General features: G+C 36.4%; 1 protein-coding gene across 1 annotated transcript; it reads right to left on the bottom strand.

Annotated features, from left to right (window-relative positions):
• Nucleotides 1-1,050: 1,050 nt before the first annotated feature.
• On the bottom strand, nt 1,051-5,966 carry LOC140861356 (uncharacterized). Its single transcript, XM_073264371.1, has 2 exons — nt 2,040-5,966; nt 1,051-1,545 (listed from the first exon to the last, which is right to left on the bottom strand). The coding sequence occupies exons 1-2, from the start codon at nt 4,633-4,635 to the stop codon at nt 1,136-1,138; spliced, it is 3,006 nt and encodes a 1,001-aa protein (XP_073120472.1). The 5' UTR covers nt 4,636-5,966; the 3' UTR covers nt 1,051-1,135.
• Between the last annotated feature and the right edge of the window lie 15,805 nt (nt 5,967-21,771).

Here is a 21,771-nt window from a genome sequence, read left to right as displayed (position 1 = left end):
ATGTGGAAGACTTCAGTAGAGAAGGAAATTTCCAATGTAAAAATTTAATTATTATAAATGAAATGAAGTTATTTTATGATTTTATGAGTTTGTTCACTATCATTTAATATATTAACTGTTGGAAAAGACATAAACAGAAAATACTAAGTAATGCATGAAGTTCCCTCTAAGAATATGCATATCAAGATAATTCAATGATTCCAAGCATATTAGTATTAACTCTATTTCTCACTATTTTGATATAGTCTCTTTATTATTATTGAAATTATTAACTCTATTTCTCACTATCACAATAAAAATAACTAATATTTTTTTTAGCAATATTTACATTTATAAAAAATTTGTGTCAAACATATATATAAAAAAATAAAATATTTGACAATATAAAAAATTGTGGTCAAATATTGTTTGTGAAATTTTATATTATATATTATACATTGCATATCAATAAAATAATTAATTTTGAGATGACAATTGATTATAAATGAATAATTAAATACATCTCTCTTTTTTTTTTTTTTTTTTTTTTTTTCCGACGAGATCACCTCATCTAAATACATCTTCATTACTCATGATGCAATAAATTTTTTCTTAAATTAAGTTTGACTAAAATTCTAATCCTTTTTTTTCCCTTGTTTTTTACATCATTTTTTCATAATTGACCATGCATGTTTTTTGATCCAAAGATAATTTGAGGACAAAGTTATAAATTCACAATGAAAAAATTTTACCCATCATTCATACTTTTATAGTTGAAAAAAATAGATAAATCAATCACTTTTAGCTAATACAATATTTATAACTATCGAAGCATTTATTTATCTTTGTAATTATTATATTCACACACTCTAATCTTTCGAGCTAAGTCAAAAATACATCAACTCCTAAAAAAGAGTTGTCTTTATTATAAATGATATTAAAATATTGTATTATTTTTTTGTATTTAAATAGTTTTATTTTATAAAAAAATCCAAAATATATACCCATTAATACATTATCAATAATTTAGCTTGAATAATGTTTTACTATAGTAAATTAAATAATCTCACATTTTAGATTATAAATAATTAAATATTTATATTAGAACAAAAAAAAAAAAAAAACCCATACCACACTACATATATTCTTTTTGTTTTTACACAAGAAGATCATGTGGAATTTTCTCATCAGGATTCTTCTTCTGCTGTAACTGAAACCCACTTCCCGATGAAGACGATTGCAGTTCCAGCGATCGGCGGGGGAATTCCGACAGCATCTGCACCACCTCCCTCATGGTGGGCCGCTCCACGCTGTTTTCTTGGATACATAGCATTGCCACGAAGAACAAGTGCATGGCTTCATCCTTAGGGACGACGGTCAGCCTCGGGTCGATGATTCGACTCACTTCTTCTCTCCGGCAATTCGTCGAACACCTGATCCACTGTACGATGTCCACTCCTTCGCCGAACTCCCCAACCGGCCGTCGCCCCGTCACCAGTTCCAGGAGGACTACACCGTAGCTGTAGACGTCGCTCTTCTCGTCTACTCTCAACGTGTAAGCGTATTCTGCAAGATTATCCACGATTAGATGATAGGGAATAGTATTTTCCTAAAGAGCTACATTGATTCTCACGGAAAGAAAAACATTGTTTCCATGTTTAAAGGTGCGTGTAAGAATAAGATGGGCTGCATGTTCTGTTACTTTAACGTTTGCCTACTTCCCAAAGTTCCGGCCCGACGCGACTTTTTGTTGGAAGTGTACTACGAGTAGATATAATTGTGACTTGTCGATTGAAAATTGGTGTCATTTGTATTCTAGCACAAGTTTTGCTTCCTGTGTTCATATATGAGTATAATATTAACTTTTACTCTTTAGATCTTTCCCCGGCAATGTTTCTATATCGCGAGTTAACATTACAAGAATGTGATGACACAAATCATGTGTTGATGAGTAACATTGACCAATATATATGAAAAGAGTTAAGAGTAACACTAAACGGAAGCTACGAAGTAAAGATATTGTTCTTCATAAACAGAACAAGGTAACAAAGGAAATGTACCTGGAGCGATGTAACCGTAAGATCCTGCAATTGCTGACATGCACTGAGAGGCACCTCCATCCACCAAGTATCTGGCCAAACCAAAATCCGCGACATGTGCTTCAAATCTTGAATTTAACAATATGTTGTTTGACTTGACATCCCTGTGCAGGATCAAAGGCGAGCAATCATGATGAAGATAGCACAGCCCTTTTGCAGCTTCCAGTGCAATATTGTACCTCAAGTTCCAGTTCAAGAGTCCACCCTTTTTCCCATGCAATGCCTCCCCTAAGCTGCCATTTCTCATGTATTCATACACAAGAAGATTTGTATCCTTGTTGGAACAAAATGCCAGGAGTTTTACAATGTTTCTGTGCCTGATGTTGCCTAGCGTTTGAATCTCAGCTTTGAAGCCATGATCATGGTTGTTAATGCTGTTTAATCCGAGAAGTTTCTTGACAGCGATCTCGACTCCATTAGGCATTTTGGCGTGGTAAACGATCCCGGCTCCTCCTCTGCCTATCACATTGCCATCTTTCACGCATTCCAGGATGTCAGAAACTGTGAAATCAAGCTTTTGGAAGGCGGTCATTTTCCAAGAATTTGAGCCACTTCTCTTGAATGTTTTGGTCTTGATGATAGCTGCTACGGCAAATACTAAAGAGCACATTAACAGGCCAAGGGCAAAGATTAGTTTGAAGGAATTGCTTGATTTTCTAGGTGGACTTGTGATTGTTGCGATGCTGCAGGGGTTGTTCAATAAGGATCCACACAGTCCAGGGTTCCCCATGAATGATGAAGCGTTGAAGACTAAAAATTGCCCTGATTCGGGTAGTTTTCCAGAGAGATTGTTGAATGAGAAGTCCGCTGTCGTAAGGCTTTTCATCAAGCCAACGGATTGGGGTATGGCTTCATTCAAGTGGTTCCTTGACAGGTTCAAGTAATTCAAGATTCGAATATTGCAAATTTCTTCTGGTATTGTGCCAGATAAATTGTTCTTGCTCAAATCTAAATAATTGAGATGGAGACAATTGCCTATTTCATGTGGGATTTCGCCAGCAAGCGAATTTCCACTAAGATCAACTCGTACTACTTGGTTGAGTTCACCTATTGAAGGAGGGATTGGACCAGAAAAATTGTTTACACTTAGCAAAAGTATCTGTAAGGAAGAAAAGTTTGAAAGGGATAATGGCAAAGATCCTGAAATCTGATTGTTTGATAGGTTTATCTGGCCTAATTTAGTCTGGTTGGTCGAATTGTTACTACTCTCAGACAAGAATCCAGACAACATATTGCTCTGCAATTCAAGAAAATTTAGTTCAGGCAAGTAAATAAAGCCACTTGGTATGCTTCCATTCAAGTAGTTATACCCCAACCTCACCCTAACCAGACTTGTGCACATGCCCAATTCCTCTGGAATTGAGCCAAAGAGAAAATTTTTTTGAAGTATTAGTATTCGAAGCTGTTTTGAGGAACACAAGTCTTTAGGGATTGTACCAGTGAGCTTGTTTGAAGACAAATCCAGGTCCTGCAGCCTCTGATTTTGGCCAAGATTCGTTGGGATAACGCCTGTGAAATTGTTCATCCAGAGCGCAAGAGTTTCTAACTCGGGATAATCAGCAACAAATCCTGGTATTGAGCCGTGCAATCTATTCATGAACAGATTGAGAAGCTTGATTTGCTTGAGGTTGATAAGATCGTATGGGATTTCTCCAGTGAATGTGTTGACAGAAAGATCAAGATTTACAAGTCTTGTCAAGTTGCCTAATTGCTTTGGGATCGGCCCCGAGAGTCGATTTATATGCAGAAAGATAGTGTCCAGCAACTTCAAATTCCCCACCTCTGAAGGTATTGGACCATGCAGTTGACAGCTTGAAAGATCCATGTGAACTAAATTCACCAACTTTCCAAATTCCTTCGGAATTCCACCATCATAAACATTGTAATATCCCAAGTAAATCTCCCTCAAATTAGTAAGATTTCCCAGTTCCTTCGGGATTTTCCCCTGAAGTTCATTTCCTGCCAATGACAAATACTCCAGTTCCACCAAATTCCCGTAACTTACGGGGATTTCACCTTGGAAATAGTTTCCTCCTAATTCCAAGTGCTTGAGACTCTTCAAACTCAATAATCCTTCTGGAAGATAAGCAGAGAAATTGTTGTTATATGCATCAAACACTTCTAAATTGGCAAGGCTGGAATAATTCCAATCCAAAGACCCACTAAACTGATTATTGGATATGTTGAGAAAAGAAAGGCTGCTCATATTTTCTATCTTGATTTCACCAGTGAAGTTGTTTCCGTCAATGGACAGCTCTACCAGCTTGTCAAGTCTTGAAATTTCAGGAGAAACAGAGCCATACAGACCAAGGTTCGATATATCAAGAGATATCACTCTATCATCGAGGCATGTGATTCCACTCCAATAACACACCAAGGTGGGATTAGAAGAATTCCAAGTGCTTATAGCCAAATTAGAGAACTGAAATCCTTGTTTCAGTGCGATTAAAGCCTGAAAATCGGAAACAATAGATGAAGAAACAGAACTGTCCACAAGGGAGAAGAATGTGAGTGTGAAGAAGATAAAGGACACCATCTTTTCTTGGAAATATTTCATAGGAAACAAGTTTGGAAAGACATGAAGAACAAAGAAAGGATTATAAGAGGCGGGCAGATGATAGATTTCCTATAAAAGGAAAAGAGGATAAAGATCATACGAAGAACTTCAAGTATGTATTTTGAAGAATCAATCATCTTTTAGAAAAGCCTCTCCAACTTCAAGGAAGAAGCTAAGTCACCCCTTTTCTCCCTCTAGCTTTCTCTTTTTCTTTCAGACCAGAAGAGATGCATGAGAATAAAAGATCAAATTTGGAGTAAAATTTGTTTTGAAGAAGCTTATCATTAGTTTAAGGAAAAGAAGAAAGACGAAGGAGGGGGGAAACAAATAAGAAACGTTTGATAGATAGCAAAAATTTAAAGTTAAATATTAAGAGAACAAAAAAGTAAAGTTGATTCACCACCCCACCCTTTATTTCTTGCTCCCTCCGTCTTTATTCGAATGACCAAATCACCCTTCAACTTTACTCAAAGTGATGGCCTTTATTTTGAGTGACAGATGATGAAATTGCACTTTCATCAATCAAGAATGGCTGAGTTGGCTTTCACATATCTGATTAATGATAACCATGGATTCTGATATTTCATGGATGTGTAATTTATATTAAAGTTGTGAAGTGGGAGTTTTTAATCAATTCTAGCCACTATGGCAAAGTTTTTCATGCAGTATCATTGACCCAAAGATTGAAAATGACAACAGAAGATCTGCAGTTTGGCATTGTAGTTGTCAATGTAAAATTGTATAACATTTTTTTTTTGACGATGAGAAAAAAACAAAGGAAATTTGGGACCGTTTTCTGTATTGGATCCAAAATACTTGCAGAATCTGCATGGCTTGCACTTTGTGCCCCTACTGGGAGCAGTGTACAATTCTTATAATCAACTTCTTTGGCATAAAATTGGTCCCATTAGCCGTTTCTAGTCTAGTTTTCAAGCTGAATTTAAGCACTTCTCAATGTTTAATTCATGATCATATTGCAGTTGCTGATTTATTCATATGAATGTGCTCAACACTTTATGCTATATAAGCTTTTCTAGAAGGATTCTAGAAATTGTTCGCTCGTGGTCGAGTCCTGAGACGTGTGTGGGTCGAGTTGGACGTTAGCTGGCAGGACCTCAAAATCAAAAGATCGAGTTGGACTGATGCAAAATCTAGCTTGGCACTTTTATGGGTTTACCTTGCAATTCCCGCTGCTAGAAGGAGTTGGGGTCATGTGCCTGCAAAACCAGTGAATGTAAGTAAAGCGAAAGGTGGTGATTATTAATATATCATTACTTTGTTTTTTGAAGAACTGAATGATCAATATATAATTGTGTAATATTGATGTTGCATTGAAGAAGCAAAATGTGGTAGCTTTATTCCTTCTCCCTGCCTTTGTCCTACAAAAACTGGGCCCAATTCACGCCATATTAGTGTATATTTGAGCTTTATTAGAATGTGGAATAGTTCTAACGAGAGGGCCAAAAAGTAAAGCATGGACTAAAGATATTTGCTTTAGATCTTCCACTTCAAAAAGAAACAAAGATAAATATGTGATCCTTCTTTCTTTACATGGAAAAGAGCGCTCTTGTATTGCACTAAATAAAAAGAACCAATAAAAGAGTAAAAATAAATACCCCTTCATGCATGGAAAAATGTGATCTTTGGACTATGAATGAGAGGTTCCGGCCTAAAAAGACATCCACACAACATGTAATGCGTGAGAGAATAAGACGTGAATGCTCATGCTGAGGGGCCTATCCATGGATGGATTAAGCAGGCGACCCGAAACACTTCAAATGAAAAACTAAAATTAATATAATTTAAATGAGTTTGAGCCCTGGAAAATTAGCATATTCGAGCTCAACAAGCACAATGTCATTATCATGTGTCGGAGTTTATGTTGTTAAGCATTGGTGATTTTATGTCACGCCAGGAGAAAAACTCGCGGTGCATTTTTTGTACAAATGTTTAGACAAACATCTCACGTGAAAACAAACGTGTGAGGTCAATCGATACTTTTTTGTTTTTAAGTGAGATGTTCTTTTAAACATTTCGTACAAATACATCGAAAATATTTTTCTCGTATAGCATAGAATCACTTTACATATTTGGTATAGCTAACACCGAGCTTGAGTTGGACTTAGAACTAATTTTGTTTCACCTAATGGCCCTACATGTTAAAAACTCTAATTTGCTGGGTGGGGTACTTGTTCACAGGAGCAAGAGGGGTACCCTTATGTGGTGTCTTTGTTTTGCAATTGATGGGCACCCCTCCTTTGAAGGGTCATTTTCATGTGGCCTATTATGGTTTTTTAAACAGTGAATCTCTTGTAGTGTCTTTCATAGACTAATAATGTTGAAAACTTTCTATGGAATAGTATTATTAACTTGATGTGTTGTTTTAACTGTTGGTCTTTTTTCCCCTCTAAAATATGAGTTTTAGTATTAGTTATAGTTATAATTTTTTTAATCGATAAATGTAGAATATATAAATAAAAAAAATGTTTAATTACAAGATACACTGAGCATACTCGAGTCAAATAAGACGTCAAAAGCATATAACTAACAACTAGTATAGCATTTGCCCAATGATGAGTAATAGCTATAATCTTTAGTATATGGCACCAATTAAATTGTTTGAATTTAAAGAAATAATTTTAAGAGTTGACACTTTTTTTATACTCTTGGTCCCACCGGAGCAAAGCCAAAAACTTTAATTAAATGGATCACTCGCAGTACAGTAGAAAAATCCACAAGTGAATAAATAAATTAACTAAAAAAGATTGGGAGACAAAATATATGTTTTTCTTACGAATCTCATGAATTTTGAGGATTTACTATTATATTGCATTTGGATGACATGCAATATAATTGAGTGTCCATCTGCTTCTACAATGAGACATGCACAATCTGCAGGACTAATCTGGGAGGTGAAAATACATCATTATTATAAGTTATTATTATGTACCTCATGTCTTCTCAAAATTCAGTTCTTTTTAGCAGAGATGGGCTCTTATGTGCACAATAACAACAACAATAATAATAATAATGATTTTCAAAGATATAGACATTAATGGAATTAGAAAACGTATGATGACATCAAAACTTTGAGTTCATGATATTACGGTAGTGTTTGAGAGAGCTTCTAGAAGCATTTCTCAACTTTTTCGTCAACAAAAGTTCATGATATTACGGTAGTGTTTGAGAGAGCTTCTAGAAGCATTTCTCAACTTTTTTTTAATAAAATTTTGTGAAATTTTGTTGACGAAAAGCTGAGAAATGCTTCATAGAATCTCTCCCAAACAATATCTATAACTAGGTATTTGGTCAATTTTTTGGGGTTGTTTGTGTTTTGTGTTTGGGTATGCTAGATCCTACAAGTAAGACGAGATAGGAGTCAGCAACTATTACACAGGAGGTCTTTCTTTTTGGCTAGCTTTGCTTTTCACTTTTGAAATGCATAATAATTTGAGAACTAACACTTTAATTACTTTGATTTTAAATTTGGGGATGTGTCCCAAATTAATTTTAATTTTTATATATGATGTATGGCTTGTAATGATACAAAGTGATCATGTGTGACTCATTTGGCTAAAACGATCCTTATCATTTGTATTATAGTTTCTTCCATTAAACCTTCAGTTTTTTTTCCCAAATTAATATTTTGTCATTGTAGAGGACTCGGGTTCCCACAACATGCAGACGACACTTGTGAGGCTATATATCTAGTCCAATTTGCCGAAAAATGATGACATGATACCATCTAGGGTTGGTTCGGTACGGTATACCGGCTTTACCGAATGATACTGCATACCGTACCAAAAACTTCGGTACCGAAAAAATAGATACCGATACCGTACCGATATTTTGGTATACAGAAATACCAGTATATCGAAATTTTGGTACGACATAAATTTCATACCATTCTTACCGAAAATTTTCGATATACCGAAATTCGTTACGGTATCGGTATAATACCGTCTATACCGTCACTGTAAAAAATATATTTTAAAATTCTTACAAAAACTCTTACATATAATTAAAATATATTTTATTATAAAAATTTTTGGTATTTACCGGTATTTCGATATTTACCGAACTACCGAAATTTTGCAAATCTCATACCGATACCAAAAATTTCGGTACGGTATAGGTACGGTATAATACCATACCGAAATTTTTGGTATCACGATTTTAACGGTATGTACGGTATATTACGGTACGGTAAGTGCGGTATACCGAACTTTCGGTATACTTTCTGACCCCTAATACCATATATAGATTTCAAGCACTTATTGTGTAGAAACTAATGAAAGAATAATATTTTCATATATCTCAAGAATGATTACATATGATGTTTATATACAACAATAAAGACTAAAGAAAGATAAAGATTACAAATAATAAAATATTACAAGATAATAGGAAACATAATATACAATAAATATATAATATATTTCAATAGGCCCCCTCTATATGGTGGACTCATAGGGACACCAATCTTGGAACATAGTAGACGCAGACGAGAACCAGAGAGAGGCTTTGTTAAGGCATCATCCAGCTGGTCAGAGGAAGAGACATGAGAAACACGAACTTTGTGGCTCTGAACCAACTCACGTACAAAAGGATAATTCAAAGCAATGTGCTTCATGCGAGAATGAAACACGAGATTGGCACAAAAATATGTAGCACCGATGTTGTCACAATAGATAGGAACCTGAGAGGACATACGAACAACACCAAGTTTAGAAAGAAGAGAGCCAACCCATTGTACCTCCGCAGCAGCAGAGGCAACATCACGATACTCAGCTTTCGTAGAGGATCGAGCAACAGAGCCCTGCTTTTTAGAACTCCAGGAAATAGGATTGGGACCGAGAAACACAATATAAGAACCAGTGGACGTGCGATCATCCACATCACCAGCTCAGTACGCATCACAGTAAGCATGGAATGATAGAGAATTGTGACGCTGGAGAAGAAGACCATAGGAACGCATACCATTGAAGTAGCGCAGGAGCCGCTTGACCGCCCCCAATGCACAAAGTATGGATAGTGCATAAACTGAGATAGCTTGTTCACAGCAAAAGCAATATCCGGGCGAGTAAACGAGAGATACTGTAAACTACCAACCGTCTGACGATACAAAGTGGCATCGGCAGGGGGCGAGCCATCAGACTGGTGGAGCGCAGGGGACGAAGCCATAGGATACTGCACTGGCTTTGAGTCTACCATGTTAACTCGTGTAAGAATATCAAGCAGATACTTTTTACGAGAGAGACGGAGGCCCCCTGAGTAGGAATCCACTTCAACACCAAGAAAATAAGACAATGAGCCAAGATCCTTGACAGAGAACCGATGGCTTAACTGATCAATGAAGTCCTGGATGGCGCCATAATTATTTCCTATGAGAATCAAGTCATCAACATAGACAAAAAGATACATAGTAACACCCCAAAAACAGTAAATAAAAAAAGATATGTCAGCACGGGAGGCAGTAAAGCCAAGACTGATTAAAAATTGTCGAAGAGCCGTGTACCAGGCGCGGGGCGCCTGCTTAAGACCATAAATGGATTTGTTCAACTTGCAGACATAGGAGGGAACATTAGGATCAACAAACCCAGGCGGCTGCGCCATATACATACAATCATCGAGTTGACCCTGCAAAAATGCATTATTGACATCCATCTGACGGAGAGACCACTAATAGGAAACGACAAGGGATAAGAGAATGCGAACTGTAGTGGGTTTTGCCACAGGACTGAAAGTATGTGTAGTCAAGTCCAGGACGCTGATGAAATCCCTTCGCAACAAGGCGAGATTTATAACAGTCAACAGAGCCATCAGGTTTCTGCTTAATCCGAAACACCCATTTGCAGCCGACCACATTCTGAGAAGATACAGATGGAACAAGATTTCAGGTGCCATTGCGAAGAAGAGCATCAAATGTTGGAACACGCGTTCTCGGATCAAAGATGTGATCTGATACCCGGTGCAGCGGAAGTTTAAAATTTTATTTTCTTATATGGAACAATTCCATATCATGGGTATCAAATCGTAACGATTAAAATCAACATGTAAAATAATAATAACAATTAAAATTTTACCTCTTCAAGCTATGACTTGATTATGGACACCAACAGAATTTTCTGCTCTTGTTGTAAATCCCAGGAACTGATGACTCGCTCGATCAACTCCTGAATTAGGTCCACGAACAGAAAACAGAAACCCTCTAATTGATTGCACTAGAAATCAATCAGATGTTTATCGAAGAGATTAAACAGATTTGATCTGTCAATTCAAAATGTAATTTTCAGAAAAAACCACAGACTGAATTCTCTCAAAAAGGAGTAGAGGAATTCGAAAATTCCCCTTGGAATAATATGTGTGTTTTTCAAAAAATACAAGGTTGGAATCATTATATTTTTCGAAAATTACACATATATATATATATAATTTCTAGACTGGATTAAGTTATATGTCTATTAGGACACTAACTCCTTAGGGCCCATAATCCATGACTTAAGCCCAACAAGCCAAGCTTGTTATTATAGAAATTAATATAAAATTCATCATGACTCCGATTGATAAACTGATTTTACCAATGTGCATAGAAACCATTTCTGCACCTTTTAAAGTCAAGATAATTTTTTTGAATCCGAATTCAGTGATTTCCAAAAATGCCCATCCCTATGTCATTTTAGGAAATTTCACTCCCTTTAGTTAAGAAGTCCAACTTCTCTTTCGTTAAATTCAACTCTTTAAATTTAACTATCTTAACGGGAATTAGTAATCCATTACTTGTGTGATCCTCAATGGTTCAGGGATACAGCTAGCCGTGGGCTCACAACTTCTTGTGACTCGGAACAACAATTTTCGACTTACCCATCGAATCATGATAAGAGCGTCTAGCAACATCGCCCCATGATTCCCTAAGTATCACTGATAGTGCCTGCAAGAACCAGTAGGTTTTGGTTAGCGTACAGTATAATCCCTTCATCCAAATATCCCGATCGAATCAACAACCATTGGTATATCGAGAGTCGTTCGAGATTCGATAACTATGCAATGCATCTTGAAGATCAAATAGTGACATCGCATGTGCTACTAGGAAACCAAGTAACCTAAAGCACATCATGTACTCTGGCTAGAGATTTGTCACACTAATATCTCCTCAGATCGCATAGGATATCCACACTCGCAAGCGTGTGGTGAATCCTTGACAACAAAGCATCGATTCCTATATGTGTCGTAAATGTAACCAATTTCGACACCTGATGACCCCCATAGAGTCGGTAAACGAGTCAAAGTACAGTACTAGCATATAGAGTCTCCATGATGTTTCAAGTAGTAAGGACTAATGGTGTACAACCAAAACCACGGACTTATCCACTCAATAAATGATAACCATTTGGAAAGTTCGGATAGGGTAGTTCGATCATTCATTATATAAATATCCATTTGCATGCTTTGAACATCTCTATGTTCCATACCAATGAAACGTGGTACTTGGCATCGCAAATGCTAGTCTCAATCTCGAGCGATCCTTATCCTTATTTGTGGACGGCTCAATTGACTAGGAACTGTTTAGAATATACAGTGATTATAAGATGTGTTTCATGATAGTCATCCCAATGTACTATCACATCTTACATGCACTCTAGTATATTCAAGGTCTTCATCTAAACATCGTATAGTATGTCATAACATAATAATATGATAAAAGATAAAGTAAATGCCATTATTAAAAGTGTAAATTATATTAAACAAAGATTGTTTACATATAGAGTCATCAAAGCCCTTAGTCACAAGTTGGCTAATCGGGCACCCACTCTTTCAATCTCCCACTTGCCCTAAAGCCAACTAGTCATACTACGTAGTCCCATTGCTTCGCGATGTTTGTCAAATAATGGACCTGACAAGGGCTTAGTAAGTGGATCAGCGATATTGTCTGCAGAGGTCACTCTCTCGACAGTGATGTCCCCTCTTTCCACGATCTCCCGGATGATGTGGTATTTCCTCAGTACGTGTTTGGATCTTTGATGAGACCTTGGTTCCTTTGCCTGAGCAACGGCACCAGTGTTATCACTGAAACGACCCTAACTCTCTAAATATAAATAAATATGCGGAATTTTTTTTTTTTATACTTACTAAGTAATAATATGTACATACATGCCCATACATATATGCACAGAATAAATAGATTTAAAAATAAATAACTTAAATAAAAATGCAACCTTTAATAAATTAAATATCTGAGTCTAACATTTAATAAAATACTGACATAAGCAAAATAAATAAAATTTTCATGCACTGAAAATATTTAAATAAGACAAGTAATAATATCCACCACTGAAAATAAATAAAATGTATGACATGATAAAAATATTCAAAACATGCATATAGACTCAGACAACGGTCACGGGGTTACTGCATGTCCGCTCATAGGTCCTCGCCGCCGGTGGGTACTACATCCTCCTCTACATACTCACCTGCACCATATCAGTGTAGTGAGCCTAGAGGTCCAACATGCTAACATAACAAGGGTTTAAAATAATTTAAATCACTTTAATACTAATACATAACATATACATGAATGAGCATGCTTAAAAATATTATGAACATAACATAAACTTAAATATCATAATAATACATAAACATTGTTGAGCAAAGTATTTTCTAACATCGAAAGGTCGTCTCCATAGTGTAACCATACATACATTAAATACTGATCAGCGTGGTAAACCAACGTACGTGGCGGTGACGAATCACCTCTTAAATTGGCAGTAAACTGCCCTTCAATAGTTCACATATGGGGACGAATCCCCCTTAAATTGTCACACTACTTCAACTTCCAACATAAAATTATTTTCTTTTTTTGCTCAACCTTAAACATTCAATCATGCATAAAAATTATTTCATGAATGCATGTACTTAAATAAAATGTGTGTCCTTCATATATATTTAATTTAATTTCATACTAACATATAAATATTAAAAATAACTTCCATGCATAAAAATAATTAAATATATATTCAGGACACATGCAATTTCTCATGGGTTGTACTGAACTGCTGGCCCTAACACTCAAGCCCGTTTTTCTTAAATTCTGGCCCATTAACACTGAGACTGGCCCATTAACATTCTTAAGCCCATTAACACATTTCTAAGCCCAATAAATCAATTAAAGCCCATTAGCACATACTTGGCCCAATAACAACTTAATCTGGCCCAATGGGCCCGAAAGCCCAAAGACTGGCCCAAAAACTTTCAGGGGCCCCCAAGCCCATAAAAATTAGTGGAATAACTTAATTAAATTTATTTAAGCTAAATAATAATTAAATTTAACCCAAATAATTAAATGGAATCCAATTAAATTTTTGGATTTAATTTGGCCCATTTAACACTTAATTAAACTTAAAACTTAAAAATAAAAATACCCGAGCCCGACTCACTTAACCCAAACCCGGACCCAACTAACTTGATCCATGACCCGACGGACCTGACCCGACCCGGCCCGCCATAAAACCCATATCCGTAACCCTAACCGTGAATTCTATCTTCCTTCTTCTCTAAACCTGTGCCCAGCTGAGCGGCTTCACTAAAAACGTTCGTGCTGCCTACTCCGACCACCTATGACCTTGAAACCACCGCCCAAACTTAGACAACATCAAGACGGTTCTAACCCAACAAATTTGACCTCAAACCAATTCTTGTAGTAGGAGAACGAACCAAAACACTACAGGCCTTGTTTCTGCTCGCGCGCAGAACGCAAGCACGGACTTCCGGCCGATCGGCCGGAAATCTCCGGCTACCAATGGACGGAGAACTACCTGGAATACCTTTGCCAATGTCTTGAGGTTCTAACCCAACTGGAATCACCTTAAAACACGCTCTGTGGACCGAGAACGAGCCAATCTCCCAACCCCGCTCAATCTGCGCGATCTGCTGCGCATCAGAAGGACTGGCTTCGGTTCCATCCCTTTCCAACCTTAAACACCGAGCCAACCCAAGTCTAAGAACCATAAAACACCCCTCTGAACCTCGGACCAGCAGCCAGCCCGTCTCCCATGGCAAAAACGTGAGCTTTAGCATGAAAAACAAGCAAAACATGAATAAAAACATGACTAAACATGCATGCTTCAAATTTCCAAATTTTCTAACGTAAAAATCGTGGTGATTCTGATGAAAAGAGATTTAATAGCTTATATAGTGTAGAAGAAAAGGAATCAAACATGCCTTTATAATTGTTTGATGAATGATCACGCGTTTACGGCTCCGGGACGACGAAAATTCTAAGAAACTTGAGGATCGGCTATGGCTTGAAATCTTCTGTCAAAACGTGAGAATGGAGGCTAAAAAATATGGGGGGATGTCGGCTGAATGGGTGGTGGGGTTTGGGGTAGGTTTAGGTTTTTATTTTATTGTAGATTGTAGATAATATCTTAAAAATATCTCACTAAATTAATATGTAAATATTATACCTTAAATATAAAGTTTTAAACTCTTAAAATATTTAAAAGTCTGATAACACAGCCAAAATCCCGAAATATAATATTGGGGAATTTTTAAATATTAATAAAAGTCATTAAAATGATTTATTTTGGCTAAAAATAAATCCTTAAATAAATACATAACTAAATACTAAATTTTTCTTGACAAAATACCTTAAAATATTATTTTAAGGCTCATAAAACTCATAAAATATGTTTGGCTAAATATTTTGGTATCTCGTCCGTCCACGGTCCCGTCTACGCGATCAAAATAATTAATTTCCATAAATCATGAAAAATCACTAATTATGGGTTAAATGCTTAAAAATAACTTAAAACATGCACACATAATTTCACATGATTATTTAACCCATAATCTAAAATTTTAAATAAATAAATTCCCTAATTATGCATGCGAATTTACGTACTAAAAATACTGGGTGTTACAATCACAGTACACCGGTACTGGACCAACAGCTTCAGGAATTACACCCAAATCTTGGACGAAATTTCTCATCCAAACGACCTCTTTAGCAGCAGCTGATGCTGCAATGTATTCTGCCTCAGTGGTGGAATCCGCTGTGGTGTCCTGCTTGGAACTCTTCCAAGAGACAGCACCGCCATTGAGCATGAATACAAATCCAGAGGTTGATTTCGAGTCATCCACGTCAGTTTGGAAGTTAGAGTCGGTATAGCCTTCCAATTTCAATTCTCTTCCCCCATAAATCATGAATATATTCTTAGTCCTTCTTAAGTACTTAAGAATATCCTTCACAGCTTTCCAATGCATTTGACCGGGGTTGGCCTGATATCTGCTCGTGACACTCAGAGCAAAGGCTACATCCGGTCTGGTAGATATCATCCCATATATGCTACTACCTATGGCTGACGCATATGGTATGTGTGTCATTTTTTCTATCTCTTCGTCAGTCTTGGGAGACATAGACTTGGATAAAGAAACTCCATGACACATAGGTAGATGTCATCTCTTGGACTCATCCATAGAAAACCTTTTCAATATGGTGTCTATGTAGGTTGCTTGATTGAGTTCTATCATTCTCTTAGATCTATCTCTATAGATCTGTATTCCTAGAATATAGGACGCCTCACCCAAATCCTTCATCGAGAATCTACCTGATAACCATATCTTTGTTGACTGCAACATCCCTACATCATTCCCAATGAGTAGGATGTCATCAACATAAAGTACTAAGAATGTCACATCATCGTTAACTACTTTCTTGTACACGCATGGTTCCTCCGAGTTCTTGATTAAACCAAAATCCTTTATTGTTTCATTAAATTTCTGGTTCCAACTTCTTGATGCCTGTTTGAGACCATAAATTGATCTTTGAAGCTTGCATACCTTATGCTTGCTTCCCATAGATGTGAATCTCTCGGGCTGCATCATATAGATCTCTTCCTTAATGTTTCCATTAAGAAATGCAGTCTTCACATCCATTTGCCATATCTCGTAGTCATACCAAGCTGCTATGGCAATAAGGATTCTTATGGACTTGAACATTGCGACTGGTGAAAAAGTTTAATCATAATCAACACCTTGTCTTTGAGTATAACATTTTGCTATCAATCGTGCCTTATAGGTCAGTACCTTACCATCAGGCCCAAGTTTTTCTCTTGTAGATCCATTTACACCCTATTGGAATGATTCCATTGGGAGGATCTACTAAAGACCAAACTTGGTTTGTATGCATCGAGTCTATTTCCGACTGCATCGCTTCAAGCCATAAAGTCGAATCAGCATCAGAAATTGCTTCCTTGAAGTTTCTTGGATCACATCCAATGTCGAGTTCACTTTGATCCCCTTCAAGAAGCTAACCATATCGAATAGGAGGTCTAGAAGTCCTCTCAGATCTTCTAGTAAGAGGCGTGTCGTTTAATGGTTCCTGAGGTGTAGGATCGTTTATTTTGTATCTCGGGTTCTTCTCGAATTTCTTCGAGTTCCATCATCTTGCCTTTCTTAACAAGTAAGAACTCATTCTCCATGAATGTGGCATTCCTCGAAACAAACACTTTTGTCTCAGTAGGATGATAGAAATAATATCCGATTGAGTTCTTCGGATATCCTACAAAATAACATAAGGTGGATCGATTATCCAACTTTTCTCCCACTGTCTGCTTCACGTAAGCTGGACATCCCCAAATTCTTAAGTATGAATACTTAGGAGCTTTGTCATTCCATAACACATATGGAGTTTTATTCACTGCTTTAGTGTTGACATTGTTCAACAACAATACCGCCGTTTCAAGTGCATAGCCCCAAAACGAAGGTGGGAGCTCAATGAAGCTCATCATGGATCGAACCATGTCCAACAAAGTTTGATTGCGACAAAACACCATTTAGCTGAGGTGTCATAGGAGGTGTCCACTGAGAGAGAATCCCATTCTCTTTTAGATAGCTCAAAAACTCGGTACTTAGGTATTCTCCTCCTCGATCCAATCGAAGTGCTTTAATACTCTTACCTAGTTTGTTTTCTACTTCAGCCTTGAATTCTTTGAACTTTTCAAATGATTCAGACTTATATTTCATTAAATATAAATACCCATACCTAGAATAATCATCAGTAAAGGTAATGAAGTAGGTGTGACCAAATTTAGTACCAATACTAAATGGGCCGCAAACATCTGTATGGATCAAATCCAACAGATTTTGACTACGCTCAGGTTTTCCTTTGAAAGGAGTTTTAGTCATTTTTTCTTTTAGGCAGGACTCACAAGTTGGTAGAGAGTTAATATCAGACATATCAAACATGCCCTCTCCCACTAGCTTGTTCATCCTCCTTGAGAAAATATGACCTAGCCTAGCATGCCAAAGGTTTGCCGGGTTTTGACTATTATTTTTCCTTTTATTTGTTGTTACCGGTTTATCAACATAATTAATTGGAACGTATTTTAATTTTAAGTTATATAGATCGTTTTTAAATTGTCCATTTCAAATCAAACATTCATTCTTGTAAATATTGCAAATCCCATTCGCAAAATTGCAAGAAAAATCTTCTCTATCAAAAATAGAAATAGAAATAATGTTTTAATGAAATCTTGGCACAAATAAAAAACATCTCTCTCAAAATATAGCTTAAAATTGTTTTGCAAAATCAAACAAATGTTTTCCATAGCTTTGGATTCAACTCTGGAATCATTCCCGAGCCTTAACTAGGTCTCACCCATCCTTAACCTATTACTACTTGTCATCATCTGCAACTCATTGCAAATGTGAGATCTACATCTGGTATCCAATACCCAAGAAGTAGTATTAAGTGAAACATTTATTTCATTATAAAATATATCCTTAGCAGTTCGTAACTACTCGATATATATATTCTTTGCAGTTGCGCTTCCAGTAACCGGGTTTCTTGCAGTGATGACAAACTTATTTAGACTTGTCCATCTTTGCATGTAACATTTGGCCTTGAGATCATGGTCCTACAATTTTTCTAGTTCGGCCAACCTTTCCGAAGTTACATCAGCCGGGGCTGTTTTCGGAGGAGCCTTTTCTAGCACGTAGAAAATCTTCTCCGAACTCAGGACAATCTTTTAACTTACGGAACCATTCCGTATAGTTTGCGCCAGTCAGTTTGTTTTGTTCGAGAATTGAGACATGTGGATTACGAAGATTCATCATAATGATATACTGAGATAAAAGCAGATAATTATCGGTGATTGCTTAATTAATTTACTAAGACATAAAATATGGCGAGATTTATTTTATGAATTTCACTCTCACTATTTTAACGATTTCACTACCCTCTAGTGAAAACGAGAAACTATTTTCTTTAGTGGGAACATGGAGTCCAATTGACAAATCTGAAAGAGTGGGTGCCCGGTTAGCCAACTTGTGGCTAAGGGCTTTTATGACTCTATGTAAAACAATCTTTTGTTTAATATAATTTACACTTTTATAATGGCATTGACTTTATCTTTCTTCATAATGTTATATTATGATATACTATTGTTGTTTTGATAAAGACCTTGAATATACTATAGTGTATGTAAGATGTGGTAGCACATGGGGATGGCTATCATGAAACACATCTTATAGTCACTGTATATTCTAAACAGTTCCTAGTCAATTGAGCCGTCCGCAAATAAGGATAAAGATCGCTCGAGATTGAGACTAGCATTTGCGATGTCGAGTATCACGTTTCATTGGTATGGAACATAGAGATGTTCAAAGCATGCAAATGGATATTTATATGATGAATGATCGAACTACCCTATTCGGACTTTCCAAGTGGTTATCACTTATCGAGTGGATAAAGTCCGCGGTTTTGGTTGTACACCATTAGTCCTTATTACTTGAAACATCATTGAGACTCTATATGCTAGTACTGTACTTTGACTCGTTTACCGACTCTATTGGGGTCATCAGGTGTCGGGATTGGGTACGGTTATGACACATATAGGAGTCGATGCTTTGTTGTCAAGGATTCACCACATACTTGCGAGTGTGGATATCCTATGCGATCTGAGGAGATATTAGTGTGACGAATATCTGGCCAGAGTACATGATGTGTTTTAGGTTACTTGGTGTTCCTAGTAACACATGCGATGTCACTAATAGATCTCCAAGATGTTATGCATAGTTATTGAATCTCGAACGACTCTCGATGCACCAATGGTTGTTGATTCGATCGGGATATTTGGTTGAAGGGACCGTACTGTACGCTAACCAGAATCTACTGGTTCTTGCAGGCACTATCAGTAATACCTAGGGAATCAAGGGGCGATGTTGCTAGGCGCTCTTACCATGATTCGATGGGTAAGTCGGAAATTGTTGTTCCGAGTCACAAGGAGTTGTGAGCCCACGGCTAGCTGTATTCCTGAACCATTGAGGGTTACACAAGTAATGGATTACTAAAACCCCGTAGAGATAGTTAAATTTAAAGAGTTAAATTTAATGAAAGAGAAGTTGGACTTCTTAACTAAAGGGAGTGAGATTTCCTAAAATGACATAGGGATGGACATTTTTGGAAATCACTGAATTCGGATTCAGAAAAATTATCTTGACTCTAAAAGATGCAGAAATGATTTCTGTGCACATTGGTGAAATCAGTTTATCAATCGGTGTCACGATGAATTTTATATTAATTTCTATAACAACAGGCTTGGCTTGTTGGGCTTAAGTTATGGATTGTGGGCTTTAAGGAGTTAGAGTCCTGATACAATTATAACTAAAAATTATCTATAAATATACTGCAGTGTTCAAAAATTCCATAAGATTTTCAGTCTTGCAATTTTCGAATTTCAGCCTATATTATTCAAGGGGATTTTCGAAATCCTCTGTCCCTTTTGGAGAAAATTCGGGTTGTGATTTTTGTGAAAAATTACAATCTGAATTAACAGATCATATCTGTTTATTCTCTACGCAAACTTCTGATTGATTTCTAGTGCAGTCAATCAGAGGGTTTTGTTTTCTATTCGTGGACCTGATTGAAGAAACGTTCATTCATCAGTTCCTGGGATATACAACAAGAGCAGATTAAATTCTGTTGGTGTCCATAATCTCGCTTCGAGACTTTAAGGTAAAATATTTAATAGTGATTATTTGTTTTACTTACACAAATTTAATCGTAAAGTTTTGATACCCAGATATGGAATCGTTCCATATTAATAAAATAAATTTTTTAAACTTCCGCTGCACCGGGTATCAATTCTAATTGATCTGAACACCGTTTTCCAACAGTGGTATCAGAGCCAGGTTGCTCAGATCAAACGATTAAATTAATCGTTGTATAAAATTTTTAAGCCTCGATTTTTTTTTTAACAAAACAAAAATTTAAAATTAAATTTTAATGGGCAAATCGGGCAGCGATTGGATCGCTGCCCAGCCCGGGCCCCTTTTTGGGGCGCGGGCTGCCCGGGATTGTCCCGAGCAGCCTGGAAAAATTATTTTTTAATTTTTAATTAAATTTTTAATTTTTGAAATTCTAGTTTTTGATCCGATCGAAAATTGTTTTTGATTGGTTCACGAGACATCGGATCGAATTGTTCGAGTCCGAAAATTTTAAAATTGATTTTTGGATAAATTTGAATTTTTGGAAAATTTATAAATTTTATCCGTTAAATTAAATTTTATAAAATTAATTATTTTGGTACAATTGATGATAAGATATGATCTTATGGATGGATAAGATAAAATATGATTTTATCTTTTAAATTATGATGCCTTTGCATGTTTATCCAATTATTTAATTATTGAATTAATTAATGGATAAAGGATGATCGATTGTCATGACCAATATTTTAGGTGTATGTTAGGTGATTTACATTTGTATTATTGTTGTTGGTGTTTATTAATGAGCTTGGTTTATAGCCCAATATGATTGTCATATGTAATAAAAGTGGGTCTGGTTTATGGCTCGTTCCCACCCCTAAAAATGTATCCCATATTTGTCATCAAAATTTATTGTAAATTTATTAGACTTAGTGGGAGACAAAGATTTGAAGAAATGGTGGGCCCAGCAGACAATGAAGACCGAAGAAATGTAAATTGAAAGCACAATGTAATAGGATTGCATTGCATACTTACATATCACCTAGGATTGGACTTAGACTCGTGATTGGCAACCACGGGTCGATTAGTTAATGGGATCGATCATCCTTAAATAATATATGATATTATTGATGTATGCATGTTTAGACT

The sequence above is a fragment of the Henckelia pumila genome, chromosome 4, assembly GCF_033568475.1.
Source record: "Henckelia pumila isolate YLH828 chromosome 4, ASM3356847v2, whole genome shotgun sequence".
Classification (NCBI taxonomy): domain Eukaryota; kingdom Viridiplantae; phylum Streptophyta; class Magnoliopsida; order Lamiales; family Gesneriaceae; genus Henckelia; species Henckelia pumila.
This window is presented reverse-complemented; position numbering and strand designations above follow the sequence as displayed.

Coding starts and splice junctions, on each gene's coding strand:
- LOC140861356 (XM_073264371.1), bottom strand. CDS start 4,635: ATGAAATATTTCCAAGAAAAGATGGTGTCCTTTATCTTCTTCACACTC. Junction 1,546..2,039: donor TTACGGTTACATCGCTCCAG/GTACATTTCCTT, acceptor ATAATCTTGCAG/AATACGCTTACACGTTGAGA.